Source organism: Pseudochaenichthys georgianus, unplaced genomic scaffold (genome assembly GCF_902827115.2).
Source record: "Pseudochaenichthys georgianus unplaced genomic scaffold, fPseGeo1.2 scaffold_480_arrow_ctg1, whole genome shotgun sequence".
NCBI classification, from domain to species: domain Eukaryota; kingdom Metazoa; phylum Chordata; class Actinopteri; order Perciformes; family Channichthyidae; genus Pseudochaenichthys; species Pseudochaenichthys georgianus.
Genome location: NW_027263044.1, coordinates 41,605 through 67,486, shown reverse-complemented (window position 1 = coordinate 67,486; position 25,882 = coordinate 41,605). Strand labels below are relative to the sequence as shown.

The 25,882-nt window shown below is 42.6% G+C and overlaps 1 protein-coding gene across 1 annotated transcript in view; it reads left to right on the top strand.

Annotated features, from left to right (window-relative positions):
* Positions 1-23,036, top strand: part of samd10a (sterile alpha motif domain containing 10a) — a 29,996-nt gene extending 6,960 nt beyond the window's left edge. The window contains exons 3-5 of the mRNA XM_034078779.2: positions 6,338-6,506; positions 21,932-22,078; positions 22,848-23,036. Of these exons, the coding sequence (XP_033934670.1) occupies positions 6,338-6,506; positions 21,932-22,078; positions 22,848-22,870 (339 nt within the window). The 3' untranslated portion in view covers positions 22,871-23,036. The remainder of the gene's footprint in view (positions 1-6,337; positions 6,507-21,931; positions 22,079-22,847) is intronic.
* The last annotated feature ends 2,846 nt before the right edge of the window (positions 23,037-25,882 follow it).

Below are 25,882 nucleotides of genomic sequence, written 5' to 3'. Positions count from 1 at the left end.
GTCAGACGATGAACCTACAGGTTTTATGTTTATACTCCAGCATACTGTGCATGGTGGTGTGGGATCAGAAACAGCAAACACTCATTATATTCTCCCTCAACATTCAGTCATTGTTGCAGGAAAATAATGATAATTTGTCCGGTTTCCAGCCACAACACCAAAACAATGAATCCCTTTTGGTTAATATGGAACATCTTGACTTGCAGCTCGAGGAGAAATGGCATTTTTGGGGCGATAATACTGCTGTCTGAAAACAGTATGAGACGTGCGGCTGCTTTGTGTGGTAATTAAATACATGCATGCATACAAACACGCAATCTAGAAGTTTAATATTCCCCCACTGACCCACACATGGCAGGAATTAGTGCAGAGCAGGAAGTATTCAGATGAAAGCAAAATACCTTCAAGATAACGGTAGAACAGAGTGAGTCAGGAATCAGGAAGCTCTGTGCTCTGATTGTGTCTTTGATTGTTTGTTTGTGTGTTTTGATCCCCATTAACTCCGGGTGTTGTGACAGAAGCAGCTCCTCTGCCAAATGTATGAAAATATAAAACGATGCAAAGAGTTTCTGACATCCCTCTTCAAAATTCTCTTCCTTTCAAGGCTTTGATTTATGTTTATTCTGTCACCTGCACATTGTCCTAGTCCTTTGCTCTCTCTATACTTTCCTTACCTTTCCTTACCTTTTGCTGTTTTATTGTGAGCCCACTTAAGGCCCCGTCCACACGGAGACGAAAACGAACCAAAGTCGATATCAGAAAAGTCTTCCGTCCACGCGGTATCGGCTCAATAAACGTGTCCGTCCACACGAGACCGCTCGACCCGCGTGAGATGCTGTAGTACATATGCCGGGCCTCTAAGTGGCGCTGTACTTCCGCCACAAAATACACCAAAAGCAGTGAATAAGACCCCCTGAGCATGGTTGCCATGGTTGCCCTTCTATTTATTCTCCGCGGTGGATTTAGCAACATGTAGTTCATGTAGTTCTCCATGTCCACTTGTTGCTGATGGTTGTGGTCGAGGAGCTGTAGATGTTGCACTAACATCTGTATCATGGTCAGTAGCGTCTGGAGCACGAACGCAACCCTGTGATCCGCCATTGTTGTTGTTGTTGTGGGCGAAACGCATCAGCAATGACGCGGGGGTGAGCAGGAGAGGTGGGGAGAGGCGGGGCTATGATCGTAAAGGGCGTGCACACGGAGCCGCAAGCGTTTCGTCCCCAGACCTACCCACTTTGGGAGCCGTTATCAAAGTGTATCGTTTTCGGGCTCCGAAGCCGCGGCTCCGCTTCGGCCTCGTGTGGACGGACCGTCTATACGATAAAGAACTTTAGCGGATACAACCCGTTTCGTCTCCGTGTGGACGGGGCCTTGCTTTAATTAAATATTCACAATAACAAACTCGTAGTAACTCTGACTTTAGCAGAAAACCTGATGCCCTCGCACCCTTTTAAATTGTCAAATACATCCTCAACCAGGAGTATAAAAAAGCAGTTATTGCACATAGATTATTGATGTATTGACTTCCCAGAAATATGTACTCCAATAGGATTTAGCATGTGATCGAGATGTGAAATTATGTTCAAGATTGTTGCCAGATTTGCAAAGCCCCACCTCTGTAAGACTTTGAATTATCTATAAAGCAACTTGGATTCCACAAACAACAAATACATTACATTACATTGCATTTAGCTGACGCTTTTAGCCAAAGCGACTTACAATAAGTACATTCGACCAGGAAGACACAACCTTGAAGAAAACAGAATCATATAAGTACATCAGGTTTCATAGAGCCAATCATTTCAAGTGCTACTCAACTGGCTTTAGATAAGCCAGTCCTTTATTAGTATATAAGTGCTTTGTTAATAGTTCTATCACTCGAAGTGGAGTCGAAAAAGATGAGTTTTCAGTCTGCGCCGGAAGGTGTGTAAGCTATCTGCTGTCCTGATGTCAATGGGGAGCTCATTCCACCATCTTGGAGCCAGGTGTTTCTGCTGATGGGAACTTGGGTCCCCCTCGCAGCGAGGGTGCAGCGAGCCGTTTGGCTGATGCAGAGCGAAGTGCACGTGCTGGGGTGTACAGTTTAACCATGTCCTGGATGTAGGAAGGGCCAGATCCATTCGCAGCATGGTACGCAAGTACCAGTGTCTTGAAGTGGATTCTAGCAGTTACCGGAAGCCAGTGGAGGGAGCGGAGGAACGGCGTGGTGTGGGAAAATGTAGGAAGGTTGAAGACCAGACGAGCCGCTGCATTCTGGATGAGCTGCAGAGGTCGGATGGCACATGCAGGTAGACCAGCCAGGAGGGAGTTGCAGTAGTCTAGGCGTGAGATGACGAGAGCCTGGACCAGAAGCTGCGTCGCTTTCTGGGTCAGCTGGGGACGCATCCTCCTGATGTTCTAAAGCGTGTATCTGCAGCAGCGGGTTGTAGCAGCGATGTTTGCAGTGAAGGACAGGTTGTTATCTAGGGTCACACCCAGATTCCTTGCAGTCTGAATCGGGGAAACAACAGTTCAGTCTTGTCAAGGTTGAGCTTGAGGTGGTGAGCAGATCCACTGAGAGATGTCTGCTAGACAAGCAGAGATGCGTGCGACGACCGTAGCAGTGGTATGAAAAACCATGCGGGCTAATGACTGATCCGAGCGAGTTTGTGTACAGGGAGAAGAGGAGGGGACCAAGAACAGAGCCCTGAGGGACCCCTGTAGTTAATTGACAAGGGTCGGACTCGGACCCTCTCCAAGTTACCCTGTAGGTACGGTCTTTGAGGTATGAGGCGAGGAGGGAAAGTGCAGAGCCTGAAACTCCAAGTTCTTGGAGAGAGTGAAGGAGGATCTGATGGTTCACCGTGTCGAATGCAGCAGACAGGTCCAAAAGGATGATGACAGAGGAGAGGGAGGCTGCTTTGGCAGTGTGCAGTTCCTCAGTGACAGCAATGAGAGCAGTTTCTGTGGAGTGACCTGCCTTGAAACCAGACTGGTGCGGATCCAGAAGGTTGTTCTGATGGAGATAACAGGAGAGTTCAAGTGTTTTAGACAGGAACGGGAGGAGAGAGACAGGCCTGTAGTTTATAACATCAGACGGGTTGAGAGTGGGTTTCTTTAGGAGAGCCTCCTTGAGACCGTTTGGAAAGTGACCAGAAGTTAGAGAAGTGTTGATGAAATGGGTGAGAAACGGTAGAATATCAGGAGCGATAGTCTGAAGGAGGTTTGAAGGGATAGGGTCCAGAGGACAGGTGGTAGGGCGGGCAGAGGTAACGAGGGTAAGAACCTCACTTGGAGAGAGAGGGGAGAAGGAGGTTAGTGTGCGAGTGGAAGGAGGGTCTGGTGACCCAGCGGTGAGTAAAGGTGAGTCAGAAAAAGAAGAGCGAATATCATCAACCTTTTTTTGAAAGTGGTTAACAAAGTCGCTTGACAGAAGGGAGGAGGGGGAGGGGCTTTGGGAGGGTCCAGGAGGGTGGAGGGGCTTTGGGGGGGTCCAAGAGGGTGGAGAAGATGGAAAATAGTTTTTTGGGATTGGAATAGGAAGATTGGATCTTATCTTGATAGAAAGTGCTTTTTGCCTGAGAGATCGAAGCAGAGAAAGAGGAGAGGAGAGCCTGATAGGTTAGGAGGTCGTCATGGTGTTTGGATTTCCACCGTTCCGCTCTGCTGCCCGAAGGACGGTTCTATTAGCACGCAGTGCGTCATTAAGCCAGGGAGCAGGAGGGGACTGACGAGCCGGCCGAGATGTGAGAGGACAGAGAGAGTCCAGAGAGGATGAGAGAGTAGAGAGGAGAGTTTCTGCAGCAGAGTTTGGAGGCAGGAGTTGGAACGAGTCAGAGGAAGGGAGGGCTGAGAAATACATATCACTCAATATCATACATCCTCAGACCAAAACCAGTTCAATACGAACACCTAACATAGTATTAAAGCCTTTTTCAATACTTTACTTTCTAACACCTTTAAAAAGAATCCCAGCTCGCAACCATTGCTTGATTATTTACTGTTTTTCGTTTGAAACAAGTTCTACGTGAGGGGGGGAAAAAGTGTTGCCCTCGACGGGACGACCGTTTACTTCGTGATAATCTGAAGTGCGTTCTCATCTCTCTGTTTCGGCCGAGCTGCAGCTCTGAAATTAGCAAACAAGCAGACACACAACACAAGAAATCAGTTTTCAGTGAACTAAAAGTACTTCGTCCGGTGTAATCCGTTTATAACTTTACTAACTTCCTTCATTGCTTGGTGTGTTGCATCACAGTAGACACTTTTAAAAAAACGTATAGGAGGTATTTATTGTTTTACTGAAAAGAAAATCCAAATGGGACATTTTGAAGCAAATAAAGATATATTTACTGTAGAGGAAATTATATTAAAGGTTATTTTAATGGCTATGGTTTGTTCTTCAGATCTAGTGAATGCTCAGAAATGTACCCTTAAACATCTTAAAACGATTTGCACAATAATGTAGAAGAGCGCTGATTAGTCAATAGACAAAATGTATATCGTACTAAAATGTAATTAGTTTTAAATGTCAGAAAATGCTGTTTTGTGTGCTCTGTTTTTATATCAATGCAAGTGAATATCTTTGTGTTTTAAACTGTCAAAAACACGTTCAAACTGTGATATCTTTCACTATTTTCCGACTTGTTATTGACCACACTATTAGTTAGTTAGTCTAAAAAATGACTTGGTAATTAAAGCAATGATTAGATGTTGCCGTACAACGCTGAAGCATGAGCAGATGAAGGTCAATACTTACAGACATAATGGGAATTGTTATGAAAGAGCATTTCTTGGCTCAAATAAACTCTAAAAACGGTAGAATATCTTGACGGTCCTCAGTGGGACACGAGGCCGACCTCCACTTTAAATGAAAGCCAGCTTTTAGTTTCCTCTTAGTTTTTCTCTTAGCACTCTCCAGCTTCTGAGCAAACCTCCAGTGCGGGAAGCGCTGAGGCTGCTGAATGTTTAAACGCTGATTGACTGATCAAAGGCTCAGTTTGATCGGTCCTGCACAGCTTCTCATCTGAGCGTCTTCTAAGAATAAAGAGAGATCCTGAGAGCCAGATCTGTATCCTCAGAAGACGCTCAGGATGAGAAGCTGTGCAGGACCTGTAAAAGCACACTTTGACTTTTTAATGTGAGCTTCAGAAGTGTAGGAGGTTTTATAGACACACACACGCACGCACGCACGCATGCACACACACGCACACACGGAGACACAGAAACACACAGATGCACATATAGACACACACGCAAGCACACACACACACACACACACACACACACAACACACACACACACACACACACACACACACACACACACACACACACACACACACACACACACACACACACACACACACACACACACACACACACACACACACACACACACACACACACACACACACACACACACACACACACACACACCACACACACGACGGACTGGCCATCGGGACGATTGGCCGGTCGGATAAGTCACTATCACCCCCCCCCCCCCCCCTTGACAATTTACTAGCGGTACCGATGGGATGGTCCAGAGTACCGGGCTAAATGTTAGTCCCAGTCCGCCCCCCCCCTCCCCCCACCCACACACGCACACGCACACGCACACGCACACACACAAACACACACAATATATAAGATCCAGGCTAGCAGTTTCCCCCTGTTTCCAGTCTGTATGCTAAGCTAAGCTAAATAAGATAAGATAAGAAGTACTTTATCGATCCCAAATTGAGACATGTTTGCATAAAAAACAACAAAACAAGGCATTGCGCATAAGTAGAACAAATAAACAATACTATAATTTAAACTTCACAAAATAGAATTAAGGCAGTATTAAAAGTAGAAAACAAACAGTAGACCGGATATTATTAACATTAAGGGAGCAGGCAATGGAATATTAAATTAAAAATAAATGTAAAATGTACAGGTTGTCCAGAGAGAAGCTATGGAGCAGGTGGCGGCTCGAGCTCCATCTTTAACGTCCAAATAACTTGATATACTTTCCAAATAATCAGTTTGAGACTCGTTTGATCCAATCGTGAGCGCGTTGTTAAGTTTAAAATTCAACATTCACTATAAAAAGATAGATTTTTTTAGTTATAGTTATTAATGTTAGTAATAATCTTTTTGATGATTTTATCTAACCCCCTTATATTCCTAGCAGCAGTCTAACAGAATATACTACATTTATTAAACAACAATTGCAGTAAATATATATTTATTTTGTGAAATAGCCTCATAAAACATGACGAGACATTGAAAGCTTCACTGGAGACGCTTTGAATGTTAGAGAAGAGACATTCTGCGCAGCCCTGTCTTCTCACAGTGCGTTGTGTTTCTGTCTGCAGTACCGCTCCAGTGATAACTATGGGATCTATCACACGAGCCCGACGCAGCCCAGCCTGATCCGGCCCGTGGTGATGTGGTCGCAGCAGGATGTGTGTAAATGGCTGAAGAAGCACTGTCCACACAACTACCTGACCTACGTGGAGGCGTTCTCTCAGCACGCCATCACAGGTGATCACTCTTTACAAATATACACGAGAGACTAATCCCAACTGCTCAGGCTATTGAACTTTTTTAATCTGTGCTAAAACTCACCTCTTTGCACTGGCTTTTAATACTAGTTGAACATTACATTTTGATATTTCCATATGTTTTTAAATGTTTCTAGTTATTGTGCTTTTTATCTTTTTGTGTACCTTTATTTAAAACAGGATCTCATTGAGATCAAAAATCTATTTTTCAAGATAGTCCTGGCCCAAGAATGGTAACAGCACGGTTACAGACTATTTTAAAACACACAATCACAACACAGTCTTAAAATAAGTATTTATTCCCTGTACAGCACTTTGGTCAACTGAGGTTGCTTTAAATGCGCTATATAAATAAATAAAGATTGGGAAAAGTAAAGAGGCTTTGTAAAAAGTACCCATAGCGACCAGCTGTTTTAAGAGTACCTGACCTCCCTTTATATCAATAGAACAATAATATCATTGTTAGCTAATGAATGTTTCCATGCTGAACAACGGGTATTTGAGTTCAACATGTGAGAAGTAGAAAGTACAGGTATTTGAGTTCAACATGTGAGAAGTAGAAAGTACAGGTATTTGAGTTCAACATGTAAGAAGTAGAAAGTACAGGTATTTGAGTTCAACATGTAAGAAGTAGAAAGTACAGGTATTTGTGTTCAACATGTAAGAAGTAGAAAGTACGGGTATTTGAGTTCAACATGTGAGAAGTAGAAAGTACAGGTATTTGAGTTCAACATGTAAGAAGTAGAAAGTACAGGTATTTGAGTTCAACATGTAAGAAGTAGAAAGTACAGGTATTTGAGTTCAACATGTAAGAAGTAGAAAGTTCAGGTATTTGAGTTCAACATGTAAGAAGTAGAAAGTACAGGTATTTGAGTTCAACATGTAAGAAGTAGAAAGTACAGGTATTTGAGTTCAACATGTAAGAAGTAGAAAGTTCAGGTATTTGAGTTCAACATGTAAGAAGTAGAAAGTACAGGTATTTGAGTTCAACATGTAAGAAGTAGAAAGTACAGGTATTTGAGTTCAACATGTAAGAAGTAGAAAGTACAGGTATTTGAGTTCAACATGTGAGAAGTAGAAAGTACAGGTATTTGAGTTCAACATGTAAGAAGTAGAAAGTACAGGTATTTGAGTTCAACATGTAAGAAGTAGAAAGTACAGGTATTTGAGTTCAACATGTAAGAAGTAGAAAGTACAGGTATTTGAGTCAACATGTAAGAAGTAGAAAGTACAGGTATTTGAGTTCAACATGTGAGAAGTAGAAAGTACAGGTATTTGAGTTCAACATGTAAGAAGTAGAAAGTACAGGTATTTGAGTTCAACATGTAAGAAGTAGAAAGTTCAGGTATTTGAGTTCAACATGTAAGAAGTAGAAAGTACAGGTATTTGAGTTCAACATGTAAGAAGTAGAAAGTACAGGTATTTGAGTTCACATGTAAGAAGTAGAAAGTACAGGTATTTGAGTTCAACATGTGAGAAGTAGAAAGTACAGGTATTTGAGTTCAACATGTAAGAAGTAGAAAGTACAGGTATTTGAGTTCAACATGTAAGAAGTAGGAAAGTTCAGGTATTTGAGTTCAACATGTAAGAAGTAGAAAGTACAGGTATTTGAGTTCAACATGTAAGAAGTAGAAAGTACAGGTATTTGAGTTCAACATGTAAGAAGTAGAAAGTACAGGTATTTGAGTTCAACATGTGAGAATTAGAAAGTACAGGTATTTGAGTTCAACATGTGAGAAGTAGAAAGTACAGGTATTTGAGTTCAACATGTGAGAAGTAGAAAGTACAGGTATTTGGGTTCAACATGTGAGAATTAGAAAGTACAGGTATTTGAGTTCAACGTGTAAGAAGTAGAAAGTACAGGTATTTGAGTTCAACATGTGAGAAGTAGAAAGTACAGGTATTTGTGTTCAACATGTAAGAAGTAGAAAGTACAGGTATTTGAGTTCAACATGTGAGAAGTAGAAAGTACAGGTATTGAGTTCAACATGTAAGAAGTAGAAAGTACAGGTATTTGAGTTCAACATGTGAGAAGTAGAAAGTACAGGTATTTGAGTTCAACATGTAAGAAGTAAAAAGTACAGGTATTTGAGTTCAACATGTAAGAAGTAGAAAGTACAGGTATTTGAGTTCAACATGTAAGAAGTAGAAAGTACAGGTATTTGAGTTCAACATGTAAGAAGTAGAAAGTACAGGTATTTGTGTTCAACATGTAAGAAGTAGAAAGTACAGGTATTTGAGTTCAACATGTAAGAAGTAGAAAGTACAGGTATTTGAGTTCAACATGTAAGAAGTAGAAAGTACAGGTATTTGTGTTCAACATGTGAGAAGTAGGCAAGTACAGGTATTTGAGTTCAACATGTGAGAAGTAGAAAGTACAGGTATTTGAGTTCAACATGTAAGAAGTAGGAAAGTACAGGTATTTGAGTTCAAACATGTAAGAAGTAGAAAGTACAGGTATTTGTGTTCAACATATAAGAAGTAGAAAGTTCAGGTATTTGAGTTCACATCGTAAGAAGTAGAAAGTACAGGTATTTGTGTTCAACTGTAAGAAGTAGAAAGTTCAGGTATTTTGTGTTCAAACATGTGAGAAGTAGAAAGTACAGGTATTTGAGTTCAACATGTAAGAAGTAGAAAGTACAGGTATTTTGAGTTCAACATGTAAGAAGTAGAAAGTACAGGTATTGTGAGTTCAACATGTAAGAAGTAGAAAGTACAGGTATTTGAGTTCAACATGTAAGAAGTAGAACGTACAGGTATTTGTGTTCAACATGTAAGAAGTAGAAAGTACAGGTATTTGAGTTCAACATGTAAGAAGTAGAAAGTACAGGTATTTGTGTTCAACATGTAAGAAGTAGAAAGTACAGGTATTTGAGTTCAACATGTAAGAAGTAGAAAGTACAGGTATTAGTGTTCAACATGTGAGAAGTTAGAAAGTACAGGTATTTGTGTTCAACATGTAAGAAGTAGAAAGTACAGGTATTTGAGTTCAACATGTAAGAAGTAGAAAGTACAGGTATTTGAGTTCAACATGTAAGAAGTAGAAAGTACAGGTATTTGTGTTCAACATGTGAGAAGTAGAAAGTACAGGTATTTGTGTTCAACATGTGAGAAGTAGAAAGTACAGGTATTTGAGTTCAACATGTAAGAAGTAGAAAGTACAGGTATTTGGGTCAAACATGTGAGAAGTAGAAAGTACAGGTATTTGTGTTCAACATGTGAGAGTAGAAAGTACAGGTATTTGAGTTCAACATGTAAGAAGTAGGAAAGTACAGGTATTTGAGTTCAACATGTAAGAAGTAGAAAGTACAGGTATTTGAGTTTCAAAATGTAAGAAGTAGAAAGTACAGGTATTTGAGTTCAAACAGTAAGAAGTAGAAAGTACAGGTATTTGAGTTCAACATGTAAGAAGTAGAAAGTACAGGTATTTGAGTTCAACATGTAAGAAGTAGAAAGTACAGGTATTTGAGTTCAACATGTGAGAAAGTAGAAAGTACAGGTATTTGTGTTCAACTTGTGAGACGTAGAAAGTACAGGTATTTGAGTTCAACATGTAAGAAGTAGAAAAGTAACAGGTATTTGGGTTCAACATGTGAGAAGTAGCAAGTACAGGTATTTGTGTTCAACATGTGAGAAGTAGAAAGTACAGGTATTTGAGTTCAACAGGTAAGAAGTAGAAAGTACAGGTATTTGAGTTCAACATGTAAGAAGTAGAAAGTACAGGTATTTGAGTTCAACATGTAAGAAGTAGAAAGTACAGGTATTTGAGTTCAACATGTGAGAAGTAGAAAGTACAGGTATTTGAGTTCAACATGTAAGAAGTAGAAAGTACAGGGTATTTGAGTTCAACATGTAAGAAGTCAAAGTAAAAAGTGGTCAGAAAAATAAGTAGTGGAAGTAAAGTACTGATACCAGAGGAATGTACTTAAGTACAGTAACACAGTATTTGTACTCCTCACTTCCCACCTCTGACCGTATCGTATTGAGATTGAGAGGAAGGTGGATTACGAAGTCACGTATAATAACAGCTGCATGTGTGTGTCTGTCAGGCCGAGCGCTGCTGCGTCTGAACGGGGAGAAGCTGCAGAGGATGGGTTCTGGTGACAGGAGACGCTGCGGCAGGAGCGGCTGCAGCAGGTGTTGCAGCTGCGGTGCAGGAGGAGGGCCGCACCTGCAGCTGCCTCAGCAGAGCGCAGGGTGAGTGTGATGGAAACCTCTGGATCAATGGAGACTCAGGGAGACACGAGGAGAGCAGGAACCTTGAGACAACACTGACGGTTTATTTGGAGCGTCGGCCGGAGAATTCCCAAGAAGACATGTTCTGGAGATCTCTCCCCAGACCCGAGTAGTTAGCTCAGAGAGAATAATCAACATTGTGCATAACAAGAGAAAGCACTATAACGTCTATCAGCTGACGCCAACAGGCAGGAACAGGGAGACAACACACTGAGAGCAGCCGAGGTGCAGCCTGAGCTCAGGGAGGACGGGCTGATCAACTGGGTCAGAGGTATGGGACGAGGAACATATGTCCCCAACAGTTAGGAGCATTATGGGAAATAAGCAGGAGCTCCAACAAGCCGTGTAGGACAGAGAGTGAATACACAGACTATACAGAGATGCTGTGAGAAACCAATGTGAGAACATTGAACAATGTAAATCTATTCTCGTAGACCGCAACAATGAGAAGAAATGCTTTTTTATCGAGGTTGTCTGGGCAGAGTCAGGCCTACATTTTGATTGCATGATTTGTCCGTGCAGCAAAGTATTTTAAACCGTGTGGTTTGAGCACTTTTACTGCAGCAAAGGATCTGAACACGTACACTACCCATTTCACAGCCTTCAGTTGTGTATCTCCCTGTGTGTGATACATAATATAAAAGTGTAATACGTTTGGCAGGTTCAGAAATGTTGACCTTTTGCTTTAAATGTGAAAATAAATCTCAATCTCTCTCCGTGTTCACAGGAACCTTTGGAAGGATATCGTAGCCGCATTCCTGGAAGAGGTGGATTATGTGGAATTATGGGATTTTTGTTTTACCCAGATGAACTCGAATGTGAATCAGATGTGGAATAAATCCGTCCAGCGATCAGAGATCTGCAGACGAGAGGAAACCTCATAATCTCTACGGACTGAACTGAACTGTGACGACAACACCAGACAATCTGCTTTATCAAATATTATCTCTAATGTGTGATTTACTCTCTCTCTCTCTCTCTCTCTCTCTCTCTCTCTCTCTCTTGCTCTCTCTCTTTGAATCTTTTATAATAAATAAAAACATCACAATATTTGTGTTTTCCTTTGCCTATGCCTACTTAAAGGCACAGTTAGTACATGTAGTTGACAATAGTTACTAGCTACTTTGCAGGTTCATTATATTAATACAAAAATAAAATGGACTTACCTGAACTGTTATGCATTAAGAGATCTGGCATTAAAAAAGTAATTAAATTAAAGTTAGCTCCATCTTTATCATCTGCAAAATTAAAATGGTGTTTCCCTTTCTGTATCACTCATTATAATCCAGTGATACAACACTATTCCAAAAGTGGTCGTTCTGCCTAAAGTGTAATACTTGTTGAGTACTTGCCAGACTGTACTTGTGTTTTCCACACTGTGGTGGTCAGGATGGTGTGTGCGTGATCCTTGAGAGAGCAGCTGTGAGGAAGCGTGACGAGGAACTACATTACCCACAATCCCACAGCGCGGTTCAGACGGACTCCATCCATGGCTCCCAGCAGCCGGTGCCGGTTCCGAGCTCTCGGGATCCCGGTGGAGGCGGAGGTTGCGGGCCGAGTCGCGGGCCGAGTCGCGGGCCGAATCTCGTCCCGCTCCGACAGGTAACCGAGTCTCCGTCTCTCTGTGCCCGGAGGAAAGCTCCTTTTTATATAATTAAAAATAAATAATGAAAGATTAATCAAACAAACCTCGCAAACTTAGACCAATCATATCAAGGAAATGCTACTAAAATAAAAATATGAATGACTCTTAATGTCCATAAACTATAGGCAAGGCAAGTTTATTTATATAGCACTTTTCAACACAAGGCAATTCAAAGTGCTTTACAAAAAATGAAAGACATTAAGCATTAAAAAGAAAAGCTAATAAAATAAACATTAAAAGAAAAAATACATGGATAAAGGTTACAGTGCAGTCTAAAATATGAATAGTTCAATTAAAAGCAGCGACAAAGAGAAAAGTCTTCTTGCTGGATTTAAAAGTAGTCAGAGTTGTAGCAGACCTGCAGGTTTCTGGGAGTTTGTTCCAGATATCTGGAGCGTAATAACTGAACGCTGCTTCTCCAGGTTTAGTTCTGACTCTGGGGACAGAAAGCTGACCAGTCCCTGAAGACCTGAGAGATCTGGATGGTTCATAGTTTAGCAGGAGGTCAGTAATGTAATTTGGGCCTAAACCATTCAGTGCTTTATAAACCAGCAGCAGTATTTTGAAATCTATTCTTTGACACACAGGAAGCCAGTGTAAAGACTTCAGAACAGGAGTGATGTGATCCACTTTCTTAGTGTCAGTGAGGACTCGAGCAGCGGCGTTCTGAATCAGCTGCAGCTTTCTAATAGATTTTTTAGTGAGACCTGTGAAGACACCATTGCAGTAGTCGAGTCTACTGAAGATAAAAGCATGGACAAGTTTTTCCAAATCCTGCTGTGACATTAGTCTTTTAATCCTAGATATATTCTTTAGGTGATAGTAGGCTGATTTAGTAACTGTTTTAATGTGACTGTTGAAACTCAGGTCAGAGTCCATGACTACACCTAGATTTCTGGCTTTGTCTGTTGTTTTGAACATTGCAGACTGAAGCTCAGCGCTAACTTTTAAACGTTCTGCCTTGGCTCCAAAAACCATTACCTCAGTTTTATCTTTGTTTAATTGGAGAAAGTTCTGACACATCGAGTCATTGATTTGTTCAATGCACTTACTCAGTGTTTGAATTGGAGCATAGTCTCCTGGTGAAATTGGTTATGTAAATGTGTGGTGTCATCTGCATAGCTATGGTAACTTATTTTGTTGTTCTTCATTATCTGAGCCAGTGGTAGCATGTAGACGTTAAAGAGAAGAGGCCCCAAGATGGAGCCTTGAGGAACCCCACATGTCATATTTGTCAACTCGGATGTGTATGTACCTATAGAAACAAAGTTGTTTCTGTCCTTTAGGTAGGATTTAAACCAATTTAGAACTGTTTCCGAAAGTCCCACCCAGTTTTTCCAGTCGGTCTAGTAATATGCTGTGGTCAACAGTGTCAAACGCAGCACTGAGATCTAATAATACTAACACTGAAGTTCTGCCACTGTCTGTGTTTAAGTGGATGTCGTTAAAGACCTTTACAAGAGCAGTCTCAATGCTGTGGTTTGGACGAAAGCCTGACTGGAACACATCAAAACAGCTATTTTAAAATGCAAGAAATTACTCAACTGTTGAAAAACACTTTTCAATGATCTTACCTAGAAATGGGAGGTTTGATATGGGCCTGTAATTGTTCATTACTGAAGCATCTAGATTATTCTTTTTTAAGAGCGGTTTAATGACTGCAGTTTTCAGGCCTGTGGAAAATACCTGAGTGAAGAGATTTGTTTTACTGTATGAAGTAGATCTGAGGCCATGCAAGGAAAAACATCTTTGAAAAATCCTGTTGGAATAATATCAAGGCAGCAGGAGGAGGATTTCAGAAGTTGTATAATGTCCTCCAGGTTTTTATCATTAATCTGATGGAATTGTGTCATGATGTCTGAATTTATGTTAAGTGGACACAGAGACAACACATTTGCTGTTCCTGATGCAGAGGCACTGACTGCTTGTCTGATTTTCTGAATTTTGTCACTGAAGAAGGAGGCAAACATAATTGCACGCCCTGGTGGATAGAAATTCAGAGGCTACTGACACTGGGGGGTTAGTTAGTCTGTCGACGGTAGCGAACAAGGCACGTGCGTTGTTTTTGTTTTTGGTAATGATGTCAGAGAAGAAAGACTGTCGTGCGTTTTTCAATTCCAAATTATAAAGGCCAAGTCTCTCTTTATAAATGTCAAAGTGAACCTGGAGATTTGTTTTTCGCCACCTGCGTTCAGCTTTTCGACATTCTCTTTTTCTGTTTTCACGGTCATGGCCTTTCTCCATGGAGATATTTCTTCCTCCAGTCACTTCCTTTACCTTAATTGGAGCAATGGCATCTATAAAATGTGTATAATAATATTTTTTATAGACTAGATTATTTATCACCATTGATGAACCAAAAAGAAAATGACCGTACTGTGTGGTGTGTGCATTCATAACACGGCAAAACATCTCCAATATTAATATACTAAATTAAAACTCAGTTAGTAGACAATGTATTAATGAAATGTGCCGCTTAGTGTCCGACTGGTGGTTTTCTGATTAGGCTCATGGAGCTGTTCTCAGGTAACATCAGGTGAGCTGCATGTTCATCAGCTGTGAACTAAATAACACACTAAAATACTTTAATAAACATTTAACCTGAAGATACAACGTTACACTGTCTGACATTAATCACGTTTGTGCTTTATTGTTATTGGAAATGTGTCTTTTGGATGACTTACAACAGGGGTGCCCACACTTTTTGGGCCGGTGGGCTACTTTTGAAATGACCAGCTCACCGAGGTCTACCAACCAAAAATAAAATCCCAAATTGCAAGGAGCTGAATAACACGTGTTATGTATACATGGGATAACTACAACAACTCTATTTGGGTTCTTGAACAGAAACAAATACATGAAGACATAAAACTAAAATGGCATGTTAACCTCTCTCTATTTCTCTCTCTCTGTTAAGAAACACCTAACAAGCAGGCTAAGAAACCACTCTCCATGTCCTGACATCTTAAACATAAAACACAAATATAAGTACAAGGAATACAATAAACGAGTAGAACACACAACTTAGACACCAGACTCAAATGGGTCCTATGAACAGTCTCTCAAAGTTATAATGAAATATACATAGGTCCAATACAACACACACACACACACACACACACACACACACACACACACAACACACAGCCACACACCACACACACAACACACACACACACACACACACACACACACACACACACACACACACACACACACCATCACCGTTTTTTTTGCGGAGGGGATTCTAGAATGCGGCCAGTAAGGCACATTATGCAATGTGCACATTATCCCGCTTATTACACATGACCACATTCTCACAAAGTAACGACATGACTCCCAATATTAATTGAAATGCTTTTATGGATTTAGAAAATGATTTTATTGTTTTAAAAAATTGTTTTATGTTGTGGTGACCACCTATTTAACCACTGGGTCATAATTCAAACCTGGAACTACAGTTGCGGTTATTGTTCCCACACGGACATGTTATGGGTACCTATAAATAGGTGTTGCCCTCTGGCTCTGTCTCTTGTCGACCCGGGCTGCGACCCGACAACATGTCCTTTGCAGCTTGTGATTAAAGTTCCCTTTTGCACCTTCGATGCACCGCCTCTGACTCCATATCTCTCGGCACTACACTGTGACCCTGACAAGTCTCGAGAAGTTTCGCGGGACAGACCCGAACACGGCAAAAGGAACTCATGTTTCTTTCTCGAATGCCGGGGATTTTTGAATCGCTCCGTGGCTGCCACCGGCACGCGGACTGAGGCTCGGTGCGCGCCCCGCAGAAGAGCTGGGGATGTTGCTCGCCGTTCCTGCATCGGCTTTCCAACCAGCAGGGGGACGATGCACGACGACCAGCAAAACCGATTGCTACCCTCGTGGGCTTGTTTCTTCGGGGCGTGCGGCTGCACGTCCTGGCTGCGCGGGCTGACGACGACTAGCGGCTAACCACGAGGGGCTAACGACGGCTAGCAAGCTACCCATGGCAGCCAGCTAACGGCTAGCGGCCGTCGACACCAGCTAACAGCTAACCACTACAGCTAACGGCTAGCAGCTACCGACGGCTAACCAACGACAGCTAACAGTCTAACAACGGCTAACAGCTAAACGACAACTAGCAGCGGCAGCTAACGGCTAGCAACTCAACGACGTGTTTGACATCTGACTGTTAACAATTTTTTTTTTTTCCGGTGCCGGAGAGGAGGTTCGACCAGCCGGTTGACCTCATGTGGACACTCTCATTTTTGTAACCACCTCGACGGCGGTTCCAGACGCCACTCACGGTGTCATCGGACGCTTGGGTTGTGCACTCCTGGACCCCGTCTCGCCTCAACGGTTCCGGACGTCGCCCATGCTCATCGGCCCGTGGGTGGCCGCGCTCCGGAGCCTGTTGGCCTCTCCTGCCGTCCGGGGATATCCAGACGCCACTTCACGTTCATCGACGCCTGGGTGGCCGCACTCTGGACCCCCTCTCGCCTCGACAGTTCCGGACGTCGCCCATGCTCCATCGGCCCATGGGTGGCGCGCTCCGGGACCCTGTCTGGCCTCTCCTGCTTCCCGGTGATGCCTCAGCACCTGCTGAGGACTTCATGCCAGCCGGGTTGTGCTCCTTCCTCCCGGGGGGGACTGCTCCTCTCTTCCGGGGATACCTCGACGCCTGCCGAGGACTTCATGCCCGCGCCGTTGTGCGTCTGCCTGCGGCCGGGTTGCCCTCTCTTCCGGGGATACCTCGACGCCTGCCGTGGACTTCATGCCCGCGCCGTTGTGCGTCTTGCCTGCGGCCGGGTTGCCCTCTTTCCTGCTGGGTTCTCCGCAACACCTAGTGCGGCCCCCTTACGACGGCCCGCCCTCGGTGTGGGTGCCCTCGCCCTCGTTAGGGCCCCTGCCCTCTCCTGCGGCCCCCTTTCGTGGCCCGTTTCGTGGCCCGTTCCATGGCCCGGTCCTCACCTGCGGCCCCACCCTCCTCGGCCCTTGTGGTGCTTCCTCCACGGACGTGGGGATATATTTTTTTTTGCCATGTTTGAATTCTGGGGGGCTTGTGTGGTGACCACCTATTTAACCACTGGGTCATAATTCAAACCTGGAACTACAGTTGCGGTTATTGTTCCCACACGGACATGTTATGGGTTACCTATAAATAGGTGTGCCCTCTTGGCTCTGTCTCTTGTCGACCCGGGGCTGCGACCCGACAACATGTCCTTTGCAGCTGTGATTAAAGTTCCCTTTTGCACCTTCGATGCACCGCCTCTGACTCCATATCTCTCGGCACTACAATGTATTGATTTAAATTGACATGCATCCGCTAAGAAAAGTAGTCCGTTGTTACTGTTTGAACTAACGTAACAAAGGCAGGAACTGCTTCGATAGTGTTTTTGAGGAGCTTTTTGATTACAGATTTGAAAACATCGTTGCTTGCACAATGTGCACAAAGTAGCACGATTGCTGCAGCCTAGCAGCTGATCTCAGAGCACGCTCCCCTCTCCTGCAGGGGGGCGTGGTCAGCTGCAGCTCACAGAATCAGCCCCCTGCAAAAACAGCGCTGGAAAGAGCAAATGGAGTGAAATGAGGCATGGCATTTGATTTAATTATAAAAGGTATAATATGTGGTAAACTGAAGAGCCCTTTGGGAGCCGAAAGAGCCGGCTCTTCTTGGTGAGCCGAGCCAAATGATCCGGCTCACCAAGAAGAGCCGGAATTCCCATCACTACCCGGCACTTGACTGATGTTATATCGCTTTGCATTCTGGGTTAACAGACTGGAAAGCGATAGGTCGCTTTTTCTGTCAATCAAGTAAACTCCTGAATTAAGTGGCAGGGAGGACAAGGGAGGAGGGATTTTATTTTAATGAATGACTCGCGGTCTACCAGCATTGCCCCCGGGCGACCGGTCGCCCCGCGGTCGACGTACTGGGCACCTCTGACTTACAACATCTGTCCAGGCACTAGAGAGGGAACACCTGGTGCATTACAGAAATGTTGATTAATATGCACTGTCTCTGTTAAATACATAATATACACACGGTATTATCAGAATTATAATTCTTTATCCAGGGAAATTGTGTGTCAAGACACTTATTAATAATACTATTGTATTATGTTCATTTTTAATGTTTTTCTATAACTGTAATACTAAATGCATTATTAGGCTACTAATAATTTGATAATAATAATAATAAACAGATGTTAAAAACCTGATCATTTAAATATATTTACATGTTAGCATAATTTCAAATTAACTATTTGAGCTGTGAGCTTTTATACATAATTCATCAATGCTACCCTCTAGCCAGCGCCAGTGGTCCTCTTAGTGCCTGACACACACCAGAGTACCGGGCTAAATGTTGGGATCTGTTGGTGTGTCAGACTGCAGGAACACGTGTGTTGTTGTGTGGTGGAGGATACATTTAGATCTATGACTCACTGTAGGCATTGTAAAGCTCTTCATGGAAAAGAGAAATGTAATCAAATATTCAGTATTATTAGAATATATACTTCATTCATTAATGTTTAAGCTGGATTTTTACTTTAGGTTGAAGTAGAGAAACATTGCTTTTGAATTGCTTACGAAGCATTTATTTGTTGATTTGTAGAAAGAACATCATTAGTTTCCAAATGATTGTCCCTCATTCTGGGAATTCAATAATCATCATCATGGTCTGTCTCTATACTGTAATATTATCATATATATGTTATCATAATTCTATTTTATTCATTTATTTATTAATCATCTACATGACGATCCGAAGCTGTGTGCGCTACTTGCTGGTCGAAACTGTCAGGCCTTTTAATCTGTGTTTTAATATGTCTGTTTGTAAAGCACTCGCGGCAGCAGTGACTTTACATCTCGTTGTATTCAATGACAATAAAAGCTTTTGAATTTGAAGATGGAACTTTATTCATCTCCTTGGGAAAGTCAGGCGTTTATAGCAGCAACAGGGTCAGATTTAAAACACAGGATTCACACGAGGTAAACATGATGTAGTTAATAAAGACTAGGCCAGTTCCAGCAGTCTGGTGTTCAACCCGTGGCTCTCCCCCCTCTCTGTGTATGTGTGGATGATTCTTGGAGAAGCCAAGGAAGAACTGTGGCAGGAATACAATTATTAGTTTCCAAATGATTGTCACTAATTCTGGGAATTCTTACCGTAACATTATTAGTTGTAAAGCTGAAGTAAATACAAATGTAAACAAATAAAATAGAATAGAAATAGTGCAATCAGAGTCTACGTACAAGTAATTAGAATATGATGTAATGTGTGTGTGTTGAAGTGGGAGTGGGGAGGACTCGTTGGACCGCCTCCTGCCCCGCCCCCCCGGACCCCCCCCCCCCCCCCACTGACTGGATTGGCTTGCAGTCCGAGTAGCCAAGAGAGAGAGAAAGGAAAGAGGACACAGTCACATATACATAAGAGGTACCGCCAACAAATGTGTCCGTGCGGAACCATACCCCCAACCTGTAGTTGCTGAATTCCGTAATACAGTGGTCACCACACTACCTAAGTATCTGCTGTCTCCGAAGCCTGATAAGGATGTGTGTGTGAAGAAGACTTTTCTTGTTGCCGCTGCTTTTAACCCTTATGTTGTGTTCGGGTCTCCCGTGACCCGTTTCGAGTTAAAATTATATAATTGTTAACGGAACAAGGCTTCGTGATATCCTCCACAACACACAGCATATAAACACTACAAAACTGATTTTGACAATTTTAGCCACATTTGAAGGTCTAAAAAAAAAAGTGTATAATTTGGTGTTGGGGTCCGGGGAGACCCAGCAGAATTTTTGTGGGTTACTCGGGGTCAAATTTGGCCGCATCAAGATTCATCTTTGACTGTAGACACCCCTCCCGCTTCATCCACTGTAACAATAATTTTTCGCAACATGCGCCTGGTCTCCCCTCCCTCTACCCCCCCCCCCCAATAATCAACTTTAAAGTCACACAAAGATCGATAGACTTATTGTTGCAGATCTATTTATTTTATATCATTTAAAACTAAACTGTGCCATTTATACGGACGATACAAGTCAATAAAACCTTTGCAACTATTTAAATGGAGTTGAATAATCCTGTTTAACTACCATGTCCATCATGTTGCTTTATCAGACAACAGGGTGACATCCACTTCCTGTTTGCCCTCCAGCTGTTATCCTCAGAGGAGCAGAGTTTAGCAGCGAGTAACGATTATAGCTTCGATCACCGGCGGCGTTCCACTTCCAGCTCCTGGTCGCCACGCTGCGGAAACTGAAGCAGGGCAAGATCCTGAAGATCCCCGTGTACGACTTCAGCTCGCCGGAGAACTGGGTCGGCTTTGACCTGTTCTAGATTCTTCTGCAGGGGTTCGCTTGACTTTAGCCTTTCAGTACTTTGTTTTGTTGAGTCAGGCAAGTTCATGAGTACAACACCTACTTAGTTACACTCCACCAGTGTTCTTAAGTATTTAAAGCCACTTAATACTTTACTATAACTCAAAGGGACACATTGTATTGTTCACCTCACGACATTTATCTTATAGCCATAGTTAGTACATGTCATTAACATAATATACTGTATATAATCTCTCTGCCTGTGTGTTTGTTTTCCTCCCTGCAGCTCCTGGATATGAAGATCTTCGTGGACACGGACTCAGATATCCGTCTGGTGCGCCGGCTGCGCAGAGTCCTCACGGAGCGCGGCCGCGACATCGAGGCGTCATCAAGCAGTACCACAAGTTCGTGAAGCCGGCCTTCGAGCAGAACATCGAGCCCGCCATGAGGCTGGCCGACATCGTGGTGTCCCTGAGGTGACAACGTATACTGCAGAAAGGCCTCCATTAGACTCCTTTGTTTACTTCCTGATCATAGTGACATCACTATGTAACACTAACGCTCTCATTGGCAGAGTATTCAGGTCCTACTGCAGTGTACAGGTATTTGAGTTCAACATGTAAGAAGTAGAAAGTACAGGTATTTGTGTTCAACATGTAAGAAGTAGAAAGTTCAGGTATTTGTGTTCAACATGTAGAAGTAGAAAGTACAGGTATTTGGTTCAACATGTAAGAAGTAGAAAGTACAGGTATTTGGTTCAACATGTAAGAAGTAGAAAGTACAGGTATTTGAGTTCAACATGTGAGAAGTAGAAAGTACAGGTATTTGAGTTCAACATGTAAGAAGTAGAAAGTACAGGTATTTGAGTTCAACATGTGAGAAGTAGAAAGTACAGGTATTTGAGTTCAACATGTGAGAAGTAGAAAGTACAGGTATTTGGGTTCAACATATGAGAAGTAGAAAGTACAGGTATTTGAGTTCAATATTCGAGAAGTAGAAAGTACAGGTATTTGAGTTCAACATGTAAGAAGTCAAAGTAAAAAGTGGTCAGAAAATAAGTAGTGGAGTAAAGTACTGATACCAGAGGAATGTACTTAAGTACAGTAACAAAGTATTTGTACTCCTCCACTTCCCACCTCTGACCGTATCGTATTGAGATTGAGAGGAAGGTGGATTACAGAGTCACGATATAATAACAGCTGCATGTGTGTGTCTGTCAGGCCGAGCGCTGCTGCGTCTGAACGGGGAGAAGCTGCAGAGGATGGGTCTGGTGCAGGAGACGCTGCGGCAGGAGCTGCTGCAGCAGGTGTTGCAGCTGCAGGTGCAGGAGGAGGGCCGCAACCTGCAGCTGCTCAGCAGAGCGCAGGGTGAGTGTGATGGAAACCTCTGGATCAATGGAGACTCAGGGAGACACGAGGAGAGCAGGAACCTTGAGGACAAACACTGACGGTTTATTTGGAGCTTCGGCCGGAGAATTCCCAAGAAGACATGTTCTGGAGATCTCTCCCCAGACCCGAGTATTTAGCTCAGAGAGAATAATCAACATTGTGCATAACAAGAGAAAGCACTATAACGTCTATCAGCTGACGCCAACAGGCAGGAACAGGGAGACAACACACTGAGAGCAGCCCGAGGTGCAGCCTGAGCTCAGGGAGGACGGGCTGATCAACTGGGTCAGAGGTATGGGACGAGGAACATATGTCCCCAACAGTTAGGAGCATTATGGGAAATAAGCAGGAGCTCCAACAAGCCGTGTAGGACAGAGAGTGAATACACAGACTATACAGAGATGCTGTGAGAAACCAATGTGAGAACATTGAACAATGTAAATCTATTCTCGTAGACCGCAACAATGAGAAGAAATGCTTTTTTATCGAGGTTGTCTGGGCAGAGTCAGGCCTACATTTTGATTGCATGATTTGTCCGTGCAGCAAAGTATTTTAAACCGTGTGGTTTGAGCACTTTTACTGCAGCAAAGGATCTGAACACGTACACTACCCCATTCACAGCCTTCAGTTGTGTATCTCCCTGTGTGTGATACATAATATAAAAGTGTAATACGTTTGGCAGGTTCAGAAATGTTGACCTTTTGCTTTAAATGTGAAAATAAATCTCAATCTCTCTCCGTGTTCACAGGAACCTTTGGAAGGATATCGTAGCCGCATTCCTGGAAGAGGTGGATATGTGGAATTATGGGATTTTTGTTTTACCCAGATGAACTCGAATGTGAATCAGATGTGGACTAAATCCGTCCCAGCGATCAGAGATCTGCAGACGAGAGGAAACCTCATAATCTCTACGGACTGAACTGAACTGTGACGACAACACCAGACAATCTGCTTTATCAATATTATCTCTAATGTGTGATTTACTCTCTCTCTCTCTCATCTCTCTCTCTCTCTCTCTCTCTCTTGCCTCTCTCTTTGAATCTTTATATAAATAAAAAACATCACAATATTTGTGTTTTCCTTTGCCTATGCCTACTTAAAGGCACAGTTAGTAATGTAGTTGACAATGTTACTAGCTACTTTTGCAGGTTCATTATATTAATACAAAAATAAAATGGACTTACCTGAACTGTTATGCATTAAGAGATCTGGCATTAAAAAAGTAATTAAATTAAAGTTAGCTCCATCTTTATCATCTGCAAAATTAAAATGGTGTTTCCCTTTCTGTATCACTCATTATAATCCAGTGATACAACACTATTCCAAAAGTGGTCGTTCTGCCTAAAGTGTAATACTTGTTGAGTACTTGCCCAGACTGTACTTGTGTTTTCCAACACTGTGGTGGTCAGGATGGTGTGGTGCGTGATCCTTGAGAGAGCAGCTGTGAGGAAGCGTGACGAGGAACTACATTACCCACAATCCCACAGCGCGTGTTCAGCGGACTCCATCCATGGCTCCAGCAGCCGGTGCCGGGTTCCGAGCTCTCGGGATCCCGGTGGAGGCGAGGTTGCGGACCCGAGTCGCGGGCCGGTCGCGGGCCGAGTCGCGTTCGCCCGCTCCCGACAGGTAACCGAGTCTCCGTCTCTCTGTGCCCGGAGGAAAGCTCCTTTTTATATAATTAAAAATAAATAATGAAAGATTAATCAAACAAACCTCGCAAACTTAGACCAATCATATCAAGGAAAATGCTACTAAAATAAAAATATGAATGACTCTTAATGTCCAATAAACTATAGGCAAGGCAAGTTTATTTATATAGCACTTTTCAACACAAGGCAATCAAAGTGCTTACAAAAAATGAAAGACATTAAGCATTAAAAAGAAAAGCTAATAAAATAAACATTAAAAGAAAAAATACATGGATAAAGGTTACAGTGCAGTCTAAAATATGAATAGTTCAATTAAAAGCAGCGACAAAGAGAAAAGTCTTCTTGCTGGATTTAAAAGTAGTCAGAGTTGTAGCAGACCTGCAGGTTTCTGGGAGTTTGTTCCAGATATCTGGAGCGTAATAACTGAACGCTGCTTCTCCAGGTTTAGTTCTGACTCTGGGGACAGAAAGCTGACCAGTCCCTGAAGACCTGAGAGATCTGGATGGTTCATAGTTTAGCAGGAGGTCAGTAATGTAATTTGGGCCTAAACCATTCAGTGCTTTATAAACCAGCAGCAGTATTTTGAAATCTATTCTTTGACACACAGGAAGCCAGTGTAAAGACTTCAGAACAGGAGTGATGTGATCCACTTTCTTAGTGTCAGTGAGGACTCGAGCAGCGGCGTTCTGAATCAGCTGCAGCTTTCTAATAGATTTTTTAGTGAGACCTGTGAAGACACCATTGCAGTAGTCGAGTCTACTGAAGATAAAAGCATGGACAAGTTTTTCCAAATCCTGCTGTGACATTAGTCTTTTAATCCTAGATATATTCTTTAGGTGATAGTAGGCTGATTTAGTAACTGTTTTAATGTGACTGTTGAAACTCAGGTCAGAGTCCATGACTACACCTAGATTTCTGGCTTTGTCTGTTGTTTTGAACATTGCAGACTGAAGCTCAGCGCTAACTTTTAAACGTTCTGCCTTGGCTCCAAAAACCATTACCTCAGTTTTATCTTTGTTTAATTGGAGAAAGTTCTGACACATCGAGTCATTGATTTGTTCAATGCACTTACTCAGTGTTTGAATTGGAGCATAGTCTCCTGGTGAAATTGTTATGTAAATGTGTGTGTCATCTGCATAGCTATGGTAACTTATTTTGTTGTTCTTCATTATCTGAGCCAGTGGTAGCATGTAGACGTTAAAGAGAAGAGGCCCCAAGATGGAGCCTTGAGGAACCCCACATGTCATATTTGTCAACTCGGATGTGTATGTACCTATAGAAACAAAGTTGTTTCTGTCCTTTAGGTAGGATTTAAACCAATTTAGAACTGTTTCCGAAAGTCCCACCCAGTTTTCCAGTCGGTCTAGTAATATGCTGTGGTCAACAGTGTCAAACGCAGCACTGAGATCTAATAATACTAACACTGAAGTTCTGCCACTGTCTGTGTTTAAGTGGATGTCGTTAAAGACCTTTACAAGAGCAGTCTCAATGCTGTGGTTTGGACGAAAGCCTGACTGGAACACATCAAAACAGCTATTTTAAAATGCAAGAAATTACTCAACTGTTGAAAAACAACTTTTTCAATGATCTTACCTAGAAATGGGAGGTTTGATATGGGCCTGTAATTGTTCATTACTGAAGCATCTAGATTATTCTTTTTTAAGAGCGGTTTAATGACTGCAGTTTTCAGGGCCTGTGGAAAATACCTGAGTGAAGAGATTTGTTTACTGTATGAAGTAGATCTGAGGCCATGCAAGGAAAAACATCTTTGAAAAATCCTGTTGGAATAATATCAAGGCAGCAGGAGGAGGACTTCAGAAGTTGTATAATGTCCTCCAGGTTTTTATCATTAATCTGATGGAATTGTGTCATGATGTCTGAATTTATGTTAAGTGGACACAGAGACAACACATTTGCTGTTCCTGATGCAGAGGCACTGACTGCTTGTCTGATTTTCTGAATTTTGTCACTGAAGAAGGAGGCAAACATAATTGCACGCCCTGGTGGATAGAAGTTCAGAGGCTACTGACACTGGGGGGTTAGTTAGTCTGTCGACGGTAGCGAACAAGGCACGTGCGTTGTTTTTGTTTTTGGTAATGATGTCAGAGAAGAAAGACTGTCGTGCGTTTTTCAA